The sequence below is a fragment of the Callorhinus ursinus genome, unplaced genomic scaffold, assembly GCF_003265705.2.
Source record: "Callorhinus ursinus isolate GAN/ISIS: 27379988/994484 unplaced genomic scaffold, GSC_fseal_2.0 scaffold7, whole genome shotgun sequence".
In the NCBI taxonomy this organism is placed as follows: Eukaryota; Metazoa; Chordata; class Mammalia; order Carnivora; family Otariidae; genus Callorhinus; species Callorhinus ursinus.
The window spans coordinates 62,081,441-62,094,659 of record NW_027397069.1 but is presented as its reverse complement, the minus strand read 5'-3'; the positions used below and the strand labels follow the sequence as shown (position 1 = coordinate 62,094,659).

The window sequence follows — 13,219 nt, the reverse complement described above, 5'->3', positions numbered from 1 at the left end:
CAACTCTGACGTCAAAAATATATACATGGCAATGATAAGTTTTCATTCAAAATTTTTTACTCTCTGTAATCTGATAAAATTAACTATCTCCACCTTGGCTGCCAACAGTGTTCCAGACAATGGCTGCGTTGTCGGTCTGGCTCCCAGAGTGAGGCTGATGATGATGCAGAGGGGAACACCTGCAATGGACCTGGAGCATTAGCAGAAATACGTCTTTGTTGTTTAGGTCCCTGAGGTTCAGTAATTGTCAGAGCGTAATCTTGTCTCTCCTGTGGGAGACACACCCTCGTTTTGGCAGAGTACACCATCACTAGGTTCTGGAAAGAGAGTGGATGAAAAACACATGTTTATGCATGTCTGAAACTAGTCTATCCTCAGACGTTATGGAGAGTTTGGGTGGATATTGTGTTCCGAGTGTTATGTTCTCCATAACTGTGCGAGCAGTGTTTCCTTTCCTTCCCTTTTCTAGCTTTACTGTTGAGAAGTTTAGTTTCATTCTTATTCTTGATTCTTTGTACAAACTTTTTTGTTCCTGTTAGCCTTTTCCTTAACCCTCATGTTAAGGAAAATTTTATGATAATGTGCTTTGCTGGGGGTTTTATGTCAGATTTTTCACTTCTGGGAACAGTTTTAAATTTATTTGATAATTTCCTGTCTTTCACGTTCCCCTTTCACTCTTCGCCATTCACTCTTTCTACAATTCCTACTCAGTGGATATGGTCTTTCCATTGGAGAGCCTCCAATTTCCTTATTTATTTTTGTTGTTGTTGTTAACTGTTGTTGCTTCCCTTTATCTTTTTGTTGGCACCTTCTGTACTTTTGGGAAATGTTTGTGACTTTTAAGCTTTCTTTTTTTGATGTTTGCAATATCTTCACATATCTCAACCATGTAATCACAGATTTTTTTTTTCTGTTGTTTCAGTCTCTCTTTTCCAGGTTGCCTTTTTTGTTGTGTTGTTGTTGTTCCTGGTATTTCTTTTGTACTCTTGTTTTGGTCTGTGTCTTTCATGTCAGGTTGCCAGCTCTAGGTAATGACTTCAAAAGTGATATTAGTAGCTTAGGCACCAGCTCTTATGCCAACTCTAGCACCAGCTCCAGTACCTGTAGTGTTTGGGCCAGCTCTTGAACAAGCTCTAGAGCTTCACACAGCTCTGGGTCCTCCTCCATCTCCAGAGCTGAAAGCAGTGCCAGCTCTGGAACTAGAATCAGCTCCAGACCAGCTCCAGAGCAGAGCTAGAGCCAGCTCCAGGGATAGAGGGAGTTCCATCATTAACTGCAGCACTGGCTCCAGCAGCAACTGCAGAGCTGAGGGCAATTCCAGAACTCATCCTAGCAGCAGCTCTGGAGCTAGAGCCACCTTGTGCACTGGCTCCAGAAATAGTGCTAGGGCTAGCTGCAGAGCTATAGCTAACTCCAGCCTGAGCACTCCTACTGACTCCAGACTTAGTGGCAGCTCCAGCTCTAGCTCTAGCCCCGGAGCCACTATCAGCTCCAGCTCTAGGCTCTAGGGTCATTTCTGTCACCAATTTTCATACCAGGTCTGGCAACAGTGCCAGACTTAAAGTCAGCCCAGAACTAGAGTTAGTTCAACGACCAGCTCTAGCACTGGAGCCAGATTTGACATCAGCTCTAGAGCTGGGTCTAGCTACACGTCTAGTGCCAACTCCATTCCCATATCCACTACCAGCATCAGAGGTGGTCAGCTCCAGACCTAGAGTCGGCTCAGCCACCAGCTCCTGTGCCAGTTCTGAGCTACAGCCAGTGCAGCTCTAGCTTTCTGTCCCCCCTCGTGGAATGGCATCTTTTTTGGTTTTGTTTGTTTTGTTTTGTTTTTTTGTACTTTTCAATTTATGTTTCATACACTTGTGGTTTGCCATATTTTGTGTTTTACAATTCACATACAATAAAATCCTTAATCATTAAAAAAGAGAATGTTAGTGATTAAAGGGTCTTATTCGCATGTTTTTGTTTTGATGAGCCAGTGGAATAAGTGAATTATTTTCTTTTAAATGGTGCTATATTATTTTGCTACTATTATTAAATTTTGTTAGATCTTTTCTTATTTGTTAATGGCTTCTTTTTCTAATCTTAAAAATACAAATGATTCCCAAAATTCAGGCAGACCTAGGTCTTTTGATCCTCTTTCTGATTCTTCTTCTCTTTTTTTAAATTTTTTATTTAAATTCAATTTAATCAACATATAGCATATTATTAGTTTCAGAGGTAAAATTTAGAAATTCATCAGTTGCATATAACACCCAGTGCTCATTCCATCTTTAGCGACTTTTGCCTGATGGTCTGCCTTAATATTTTTATGCAAGTAATTCCAGATTCCACATTCCATTTTGATATACCATATCACTCTAAATCCAACAAATATGAACCTGTGATTTTCCTCAAATGTGTACCCTTCTTATTTTCATAATATTACCATTCTTCCTGTCATTCATGCTAAAAACTTAAACCTTATATTGTTCCACTTTTTTACTTTAACCCTTAAATCCAATTTCTCATCCAGTCCTGACATCTCTTCCTTGTATCGTCTCTTAATTTCCATTTCCCTATTCGAAATACCAGTGGAATGTAGGCCCTTATTGTTTCTCTTCTAGAAAGGCATATAAAACAATCTTCTACTGTTTCCTCTTGTTCAAAAATGACAAATTACTCTTCTAAAACACATATTTCTTGAATGAAGTCTTGCAGTCACACACTTTCATTGGCTTTCTCATCCTTTAAACTCTAATGTCCTTGACTTGGCTCAGACTTATATCTGCTGTTCCTTTATCAAAGATTGCAAATTAGTGTCTCATGGGCTGAGGCACCTCACAGATATATTTTGTTTGATCTTTGATCTGAAGAGAGTTTTCAAAACATTTTACTCTATGATAGTTTAGACACAGTATAATTTGGGATGCATATGTAATACCTAATATGTATTTCAAGAAGATTGAAATATCTTCTTGAAAAATCCCATGCATATTAAAGTTTCTGCTGATAAAAGAGCCTTGGTGTACAAACAGTATCATAAAGAAAATCATGTTTAAGAAGTTGTAAGAATTTATTCTTCAGGGTGTCATGGTTCTTGTTGTATAAGAGTCAGTTTTCTCTTTCAGGTGATACCACAGTAAATGTCAAGTATTCCTGAGAAATCTGCACATTTTGTGGGATATTGGTTTGCAGTAAATATAAGATATATAGTGGGAATATACAAAATATATAAAAGGATAGTAATATAAACCATTTTATTAAAATACAGGAAAAAGGGTTCCCTATAATTATTTTCAATAGAAATGATTTTAAAGTTTTAATAAGCACTGTAAAATGCAATAGTGATCTTGTCATTTAGATGAATTTTCGTTAAAGGTAGAAAATTTCGTTAAATTTTCTAAATAAATATATTATTTATTATCTAAAATAAATTTTCTAAATAAGAAAATTTAATTTCGTTAAAGGTAGAAGAAGTATGATAGCTAACAGTGGCTTTGCTAAAACCATTTAGCAAACCATAGAACCATTTAGACCTTTATAAGATCATTACTGTCCCCAGGCTTCCACATCTCTTTTCCAAAGTTGTTGATTCTCCTGGTGGGGAAATGTAGATTCATGATGCATTCTTCTGTAATTCTTCACAGATTTACTTCGAGCAGAAAATATTCACAAGGGTGCCTGGGTGGCTCAGTTGGTTAAGCAACTGCCTTTGGCTCAGGTCATGATCCTGGAGTCCCAGGATCGAGTCCCGCATCGGGCTCCCTGCTCAGCAGGGAGTCTGCTTCTCCCTCTGACCTACCTCCCTCTCATGCTCTCTCTCTACCATTCTCTCTCTCTCTCAATAAATAAATAAAAATCTTTAAAAAAAATATTTACAAGCCAAGTACCTACTTTTGGGGACCACATTTATTCTCTGTATATATGCAAAGCTTTAAAAAGGCAGTATGATCAAGAGTAGAGGGAAAGGTTGACATGGAGACTATTTTTTGTGAAGCTGAATTTGTGGCAAGTCAGCTGACTACCTCGGTGTATAGCAACTTAGTAGTAGGAAAGTCATAGAGAAAAAAATTCTATAGATGAGTGATATGAGTGATCAATAGGGATTTTTTTATGAAATGTATTAAGGAAGCATTTATTTATAGTACTATTGAAAGGGATGTGATTTTTAATTCAAAAAATGCAATTTACCAGCTATATAAAAAAGCAAAAAATCGGAGGGGGAGATGAACCATGAAAGACTATGGACTCTGAGAAACAAACTAGGGTTTTAGAGGGGAGGGGGGTGGGGGGATGGGTTAGCCTGGTGATGGGTATTAAAGAGGGTACATACTGCTTGGAGCACTGGGTGTTATACGCAAACAGTGAATCATGGAACAGTACATCAAAAACTAAAGAGGGCATGTACTGAATGGAGCACTGAGTGTTATACACAATGAATCATGGAACAGTACATCAAAAACTAATGATGCAATGCATGGTGATTAACATAACATAATAAAATTAAATTAAATTTAAAAAAAGCAAAAAATTGAAATTACTAGAATAAACCAATACCCCTTCAAAAAATGGTTAAGGCGTATTCTAAATATGCCATTGGAAGAGTACAAAATAAGCAATATGCTTTCCTAATCCAAAACACTATTTAATAATCACAAATTTATAATGATGACACTGTGGAACTGCCAAATTCACAAATATATTCTCATCTAGATTAGCAAAGAGAGGTTACATTCGGATATAGTTTTAATATTGTTTTCTCCCCCCTTTTTTTTCAAATTCAAAAGAATTCATTTGTAACCTTTTTTTCTACATACTTTTCAGTCACTTGTAATGCACGTGTAACTAGAACATTTAATTTCAAATCAATTTAAATATGTTGTATATATTTCTGATTTTTGTTTTACAGTCTCAATGAAAAAATCTCTATATTCAGGCCTAATGTTTTCTTTCCAAATGTTGCTAGTGCTTGTATAGTTGCATGACTAGTTATTTGGTTTCCTTTGGAAGGAAGCTTTGTGCTGAGAGCCTTCTGTACCTGTGTCATATTTTTTATCTCAGTATGCATCAAGCCTGAGATTTACTGGGAATTCAAAAGCACCTTATAAACTAAGTGATACAGAGCTACTTTGAAAATTTGGATTTCTTACAAAATAACACTTGTTAAAAATATTTTTTAAAGATTTAGAAATGATATCACATGGACATTGTTAACAACATCAACATGATCCTTAAACCAGATGTTACTTTTGTTTACATGCTCATTTTTCTTATACTTGGTTTGGTTTCTCCTTTTAGGAATGGCAGAATTCTATTCAGAAGAATGCAGGACTTGCATTTATTGAACTCATCAATGAAGGAAGGTAATTAATTTTACAATTTTTAGACAATTAGTCCATGTACATTTTATTCCGCTAGGCAACTGCTCTCCTACCATCTGTTCTAAAAATGACTAAGAAAATATACTTGAGTTAAATAATTTATCACAGAGCTAATTAAACTTAAAAGGAACAAAGTTTAAGATATAAATCATATTTATTTTAGGGTGGGGAAAAGCATCTGTGAACTAAAGGAACAAACTTTATAAGGTTTTTGTGAGATTTGAGCCCCATCCTACTGGGCAGTAAAGTTGTTTAACACAGATCAAGTGAACCCAGACTGCAGTCCCATCTGCCACTCCATCTGTTTTCAAAGCTTTGCTCAGTGTTCACTGCCTCAGCCCATCTCAGTTCATGAGAAGTAGTTTTATCTGAACATATCATGCTCTCGGATACCCAACTGAAAATGTGAAGAATGTTAAACATGGGGAATAGAACAGTCAGGTTAGGAATTCATATATTCCATTGTTAAAATGATGCTGTAAGTAAATTTGTGTTTGAGCTCATTATTGTATTTATCACTTTAGGATAAACAATTGTTCACTGTGATTTTTCCAATACTTTATTGGCAGTGGATACATTGAGACAGATGTTAAGTGTCACCATTTTGAGATGTATAGCTTATGTCAGCCAACAACCTGCATCCTTTACAATGTTTTTTCTATGATACAGTGTATTCTTTGGAAAACAGTGATCTATTTATTTCTTATTTGAAACTGTATTTAACTAAATCGATGATAAGGGAATAATGTTTACTGTATATAAAACTCTTTATCCAGGGAAGTGTCATGAAAGAATATTTTACAATATATTCCTTGAAAATTAGTTTATATATGGTAATGAAACCCATTTAAAAAAAATTAAATGCAGTTTAGTATTCCTTTTTAGTAATAGTTTTTTCCCATCAGTTTATTATAATTCAGAGACATAACCTCTGTTTTTATAATTCATTTTATTATATATTTTTCATTTACATATTCTATGACTGAATTATTTTTAGTCATAATAACACATCTCTAAAAGTTAAAATAAATTTTACATTCGCTGCAAAGCAAAAGATGCAGGAAAATATCAGTTTTCTTTTATAACATAAATATTAATTTTACATAGTAACGTACTGTAGTTCTTATAAAACTTTGTTGTGATAAGAATTGATAATAATTATTATCCATCTTAAGGCAATGAAAAATAGAAAAAAAATGTTGCCCAGACTATTCATTTTCATATCAGTTATAGAAATCTCTCAATTCACATACATGCTAATTTTGTCAATTTGTTTCAACTGTGAAGGAAAAAACAAAAATTATCTTGTCATCAGTAAGTCTCTGAAGAGTTAATATAATTGAATCTTTAGCACTTAAGATTATAGTTATTGTCTTAGAACAGGGAAGGGGAAGAATTTGCTAATACCAGAGGTTTTAGTCCTGATACTATTTTATTTTTCAGTGATAGAGTTTGGAGTTCATTTTATTTTGTTTTAGGAAAAGAGTTGGAATTATAGAAACCTTCAAAATGCTCACCATAATGTTCTTTGTGCCATTCTAGATTTTTGTTTTCTTTTTTCATACCAGTTGCTCCTCCAATAAAGATTATTTTGGAACAAAAAAATGAAACATGACTAGCTATAAATATAAAAGAACAGATCATGTGTGCATTAATACAGCAAATGTCTATTCAGTATTTACTACATACTAAATCCTATTATAGGAGATGGGACTAGAGAAGTGAATGAGACAAACATGGTTCTGAATTTTGGGGGAAAGGCAAATATTAGAATAACACATACACTATTATAAAGGTGCCGTGATAGAGGTGGTATAGGTATTAATACAAGTAGAAGACAGGACACTTACTCTAGACTGAAAGGTATATTCTCCAAGTGGTAGGACTATCAGGGTTTTCAAAAAATGTATCCAAGAAAAACCAATACAATAGAACAAAGATGGCCTTTTCATTGAATAGTGCTGGACATCCACATGCAAAAAAATAAATCTAGATACAGATCTTATACTTTTCACAAAAATTAACTCAAAATGGATCAGAGATCTGAATGTAAAATGCAAAACTATAAAATTTATAGAAAATAGCATAGGAGAAACTCTAGATGAGTTTGGGTTTGGTGATGACTGTTTAGGTACAATACCAAAGACATGATCCATGAAAGAAAGAGTTGATAGTCTGAACTAAATTAAAATTAAAGACTTCTGTTCTACAAAAGTCAGTGTCAAGAGAATAAAAAGACAAGCCACAGACTGGGAGAAAATATTTGCAAAAGCCACTTCTGATAAAGGACTGTTCTCTAAAATATACAAAGAACTCTTAAAATTCAACAATAAGAAAATAAACAACCTGGTTAAAAAAATGAGCCGAAGACCTTAACAGACACCTTAGGAAAGAAGAGCTACATATGGCAAATAAGCTTAGGAAAAGATGCCTGTCATCATAAGTCATCAGGGAAATGCAAATCAAAACAATGAGATACTACTACACACCTATAAGAATGGCCAAAATCTGGAACACTGACAACACCAAGTGCTGACCAGGATGTAGAGCTACAGGAACTCTCATTCACTGGTGGTAAGAATACGAATGGTACAGCCACTTTGCAAAATAGGTTGGTAGATTTTTACAAAACTTAACATATTCTTATTGCAGATCTAGCAATCGTTCTCCCTTGTATCTACTCAAAGGGTTGAAACTTATGTTCACATAAAAACCTGCACACAGATGTTGATAGCTACTTTATTCATAATTGCCAAAACGTGGAAGCAACCAAGATGTCCTTCAGTAGATGAATTGTTAAGCAGATACCCATTTATGTATGTAATACAACCAGACAATGGAATATTTATTATCTAGTGATAATAAGAAATGAGCTCTCTGGGTGCCTGGGTGGCTCAGTCAGTTAAGTGTCTGCCTTCAGCTCGGGTCATGATCTCAGGGTCCTGGGATTGAGCCCCACATCAGGCTCTCTGCTCAGTGGAGAACCTACTTCTCCCTCTTCCTGTGCTCTTCCCCCTGCTTGTGCTCTCTTGGTCTCCCTCTCTCTCTCTCTGTCCAATAAATAAAAATCTTTACAAAATAAAAAATAAAAAAATTAACAAATGAGCTGTCCAGCCATGAAAATACATGGAGAAACCTTAATTGTATATTACTAGGTAGAAGAAGCCAATCTGAAAAGGCTACCTCCTGTATGATTCCAACTATATGACATTCTTGAAAAGGCAAGACTATGGAGACAGTAAAAAGATGAGTAGTTGCCAGGGGTTAGGGAGGAGGAAGGCATAAAAAGGCAGAGCACAGAGGATTTTTAGGCCAGTGAATCTACTCTGTTTAATACTATAATAGTGGATACATGTCATTATACATTTGTCGAAACCCATAGAATGTACAACACCAAGAGTGAGCTCTAAGGTAAACTTATGGACCTTAGGTGATAATATCATATTAGGGTAGGTTCATCATTTGTACCAAATGTACCGCTCTGGTAGGGGATGTTGATAATGGGGATGAGCCTATATGTGAGGAAGGGATATCTGGGAAATCTCTGTATCTTCTACTCACTGTTACTTACTGTGAACCTAAAATTGCTCTAAAAATTGTCTATAAAATTAAAAAAAAACAGGAGGTTCAAAAAAACGTGTATCCAAACAGAATGACATCTTCACTGAGAACTGAGAGATGGTTAGGACATATAGGTGAAAGAAAAAAAAAAATAGAGGAATAAAATTCTGAGCCAACGGAATGGCGTGATACCAAAGCCTGGAAGCAAGAGATAGCAAAACATGTTGCTTGCTGGACAGCTCTTTTTAGTCAGCCAAGAGCTATTTAAGTGCCTGTTGTATACCAGCCACATAGAGGCAAGGTCATCCCTTCATGGCAAGGATCACTGGCAAGAGTCATGCCATGAAGGGGTTTGTAAGCTATGCTAAGGGTGCTGTGATATAATTGAAGAGAGCTAGGCATAATCTACATGTGGCAAATGGACTTCAGGGGCTCTAGACTGAATCTAATATGAGGTTCAGTAATCTCATTTAAGATGATGGTATCATAGACGGACTACTAGTGGCTAAGAGGAAGGAAGAAGTGGACAGATTTAAATTAACCTTTGGAAATTAAGTCTAGAGAATTGCTGATAGATTGAATTGTAAGAGGGAAAAGAAAGGATCAAAGATAACTTGATTTCTGGCTTTAAGCTGGATGGTTTATACTGTAAGTATAGTTTACTTAGAACAATACAGAAGGAAGAACATGGGCTGGGTGGGAGATGGTTTCACTGATTTTGAGTGAAAATGTTGAATAGGCATCTTGAATTTGGGTCTCTAACTCTCCAAAGAGACGGGTAGAATGGGGATTTGGATTTAGGAGTCCTCAGCTTGTATGTGGTAAATGGTAGGGAACCTGTGTAGAGGGAGCAGAGAACCTGAGGCCACTTTACTGCTTTCCTGCTGAGAATCGTCTTTCCCCACAGTTGTACGTGATTGGCTGTTTTCTCTCATTAGGAATCAGCTTAAATGTCACTCTCTCAGAGAGACTCCCTTGACCATCTTATTGAGTTACCACACTTCCATCACATGACTGTTTTAACATTTAATAACATTATCTCAAATTATTTTCATTGTTTACATCTATCTTCCCCACCAAAATGTACTTTCCTTAAGAATTTGTGTCCTCTTCACTGATGTACTCCTGGTTTCTGGAATAATATCCAACACGTAGCTCACAATCACAAGTATTGAAGGAACGAAGGAAAGAATGTTGACGAGAGTGTTTGAGACGGAATGAACAGGCAACAAAAGGGTTTTTAAGCTAGGATGAAAGGGACCACTGGATTCAGTGATGAGACTGTCCAATGTTGATTTCATTCACAGGTACACTGGTGAGTACCTGTGTGCTAAAGATGCTGGGTATAGACCCAGGCCCTGCTGCAAGAGAGCTTACAGTCTCGTGGGGACAACAGTCTTACAATTACTGATGTAATAAATGTGCCAAAGCCGAGGGTACTGCAGGAGCAGATAATTCAGGGACTGACTTTTGAGAAAGTGGTGATTGAATGAGAGAACTGGGGCCAGGAGCTAGGTTGTTCTGAGCTGAGGAATGAGTAGAAGATGAGTATACATGTCCACACGTACAGCAACTCTAAGGAATTTGGCCAAGAAGGGGAAAGACAGGGTGATTGCTGGAGGTGAGTTTTGGGGTAGTGGGGTATTTTTTTGGAAGGAAAGAAGGACTTGAGTATTTTTTAAATAGTCACTGAATACTCTGAGAGGGGTGAGACAGAGGTATGGGGGTTAGTCCCTTGTGGAAAAGCACTGAGAAAGGAGGCGGACATTTACATTGGTGGCAGGACTCAGAGGGGTTTTTGATGATACCTTCTATTTTCTCTGTGAAGTGACAGGAAGGACCATTTACTGAAAATGAAGAAAATTTGGAGAGGTGGGTGTCATATTTGAGAAGAGAGGAGAATATTGAAAAGAGCCAGTGTAGAAGAGCAGGAGAGAGAAAAGACAGGAACCTTAGGCATCTGGCCCAGATGTTGGAAGACCAGATAGAGACTGCTGTCCTTGATACTGGAATGTTTTCCCCAGCAGTCCACAGGACAGAGAAGACAGGCATTTGCTTTAAGACACTCATTTCTCATACTTGAATGAGAATAACGTCTTCACTGAGTGCCAGCCCCTCCCCCATCACTAGTCCAGATTAGGTGCCTTCCCGTGTTCTCATAGCACCTTCCAGTTCCTCTGGTGTATACGTCCCATACCGCAGTGTTAGGGCCTGTTTCGTCACCATGTGTTTTGTAGGGCTCTTTCCACAGTGCCTATTACAACACGTCGCATATGTGTATCATTTGTATGGAGTTCAAATATCATTTGTTGTATTGATAAACTGTCAGACTCTAGGCATGTACCATAATCTCCCTCTGACATAGTTTCACATCTGTAGAAGAGCGTGACACCTTTCTTGCCCCTTTTGTCTGAAGGTTGGAAATAATATATGATATTTATTATAACTTCTGCAACATAGGCTTTTAAAAATGGGAGTTTTGTTGTTGTCATGACTTACAATGTATATTCAGAGTTTTGCTGACTCTCACCTTTAGTTTGTTTCATTTCCTTTCAATTTAGACCTTTCTCTTTCATAAATTTGAACTTGGGAGTTTCAGATCAAAAAAAATCATGTTGAGATAGTTGGGATGTAGTTACAGTAAAGACACATTACTCCATTTATCTGGCTTCTATTGAGGCCTACTATGTGTTAAGCACAAATTAGATTCTTTATATACTCTTTTATCTCATTTGCATGGGTATACAGCCTTTTTCTTAACTTTTTCCAATAATTTAAAATGAAACATATAAAAAGCACTTTCTCTTGGTCGTTAGAGTATCAGTGTTTAATTTGTCCTTGTGGGAATGAAGTTAAAAATTTTTAAGTGGAAATTGTTATAAATGTTTATCCTACTTACCAGCTATACTTGTGGATATAATTCATCAATCATAGCTAGAGAAAGCAATTGTGCAGTTGTCTACAATTAACAGGACAAAAACAGTTGATGAATGTGCAGCTGAATTAAAGTACTCCCTAGGACAGGCTGAAATTATAAACTGGATCATTTAAAGGAATCTAACAAAGGATCTTTATAATTAAAACAAAGCAAGGTTAATGGGATGTAAAATTGCCTATAATATCTTGGCAATAATAATTGGATTTTAAATTATTAAAATATGAATTGAACTATAAAGCAAATAAGAAAGACTTTTAAATTATGGAATTTGAGTGCTCCTTTGAAATACATTAATCATTTGCCTAAAATAAACCTTTATCACTTTTTTGAAAGCATATAGGATATAATATTAATGAATATGCATAAAAGCAAGTGTGTATTTGTGTTTGGTACTAAATTTAACACAGGATTCATAAGATTCTAATTTTTATTTTGTTCTTTAAAATAGTGAAAAATATATAGCTTGCATTTCTTAGGTTTTGAAAAGGAAAAGGATATTGCATCTAAGCATAATTCTTTAGTGATTATATGGCCTTGAATATCTTCTTTAATTTAACAAATGCTATAGAATAATTAAACCAACAAGCTTTGGTTTGGCTTATTTAATAATTAAAGCAGTAAACTTTGAGTTTATTTTGTTTTGTGTCTTTGATTTGGCAAAAACTGTATTTAAAAAAATAGCAGTAACTTCCAAAACTGTAAAAGAAACTGTTTTTCTTAGAATTGAGATTCTAGTTTAATTTTGAAGCAAGAATCCCTGAAAACTTCTGGAAAACAGAAGTTCCCAACCTAATCTATACCTTTTCTTTACTACTGTGTTATTCATTTTATTCATGTTAATAAGTTTTTAAATCATGCTGAGTTTTGTAAATGAATGATGGGGAAAAAATCTTGTGCTTTTACAAAATTAATTGTATCATCTTAAACAGTATTGCTAATTTATAGACAACTTTAGACGTTGATTATAAATAAAATGTTATTTACCTAAAACTAAGATAAGCAACCTATCTAATAATGGCTAGATTTCAAGGAATAAGAAAATAAATTTAGCATTTAGTGATCATAAATTTTATTTGAATCACATTTTAACCATGTTTAAAATATATCTGCATATATGTATGTATTGAGATTCTTTTTGTCTTGTTAGGACAACTTTAAATATACTTTCCTCCTAGGCAACATTATTTTAACTTTGGTAAGAGTTAAGTAATAATTCATAAAACACGCATATTTCTTTATATTAAAAGACAAAAAGGTGTTATACGCAAACAATGAATCATGGAACACTACGTCAAAAACTAATGATGTAATATATGGTGATTAACATAACAATAAAAAATAAAAATTAAAAAAA

At 35.3% G+C, this 13,219-nt stretch overlaps 1 protein-coding gene across 10 annotated transcripts in view; it reads left to right on the top strand.

The window, feature by feature from the left end:
* Window positions 1-13,219, top strand: part of NBEA (neurobeachin) — a 686,692-nt gene that overhangs the window by 356,368 nt on the left and 317,105 nt on the right. For all 10 annotated transcript variants that reach the window (XM_073894686.1, XM_073894682.1, XM_073894681.1 and 7 more), the window contains one exon: window positions 5,284-5,348. In XM_073894686.1, the coding sequence (XP_073750787.1) occupies window positions 5,284-5,348 (65 nt within the window). The remainder of the gene's footprint in view (window positions 1-5,283; window positions 5,349-13,219) is intronic.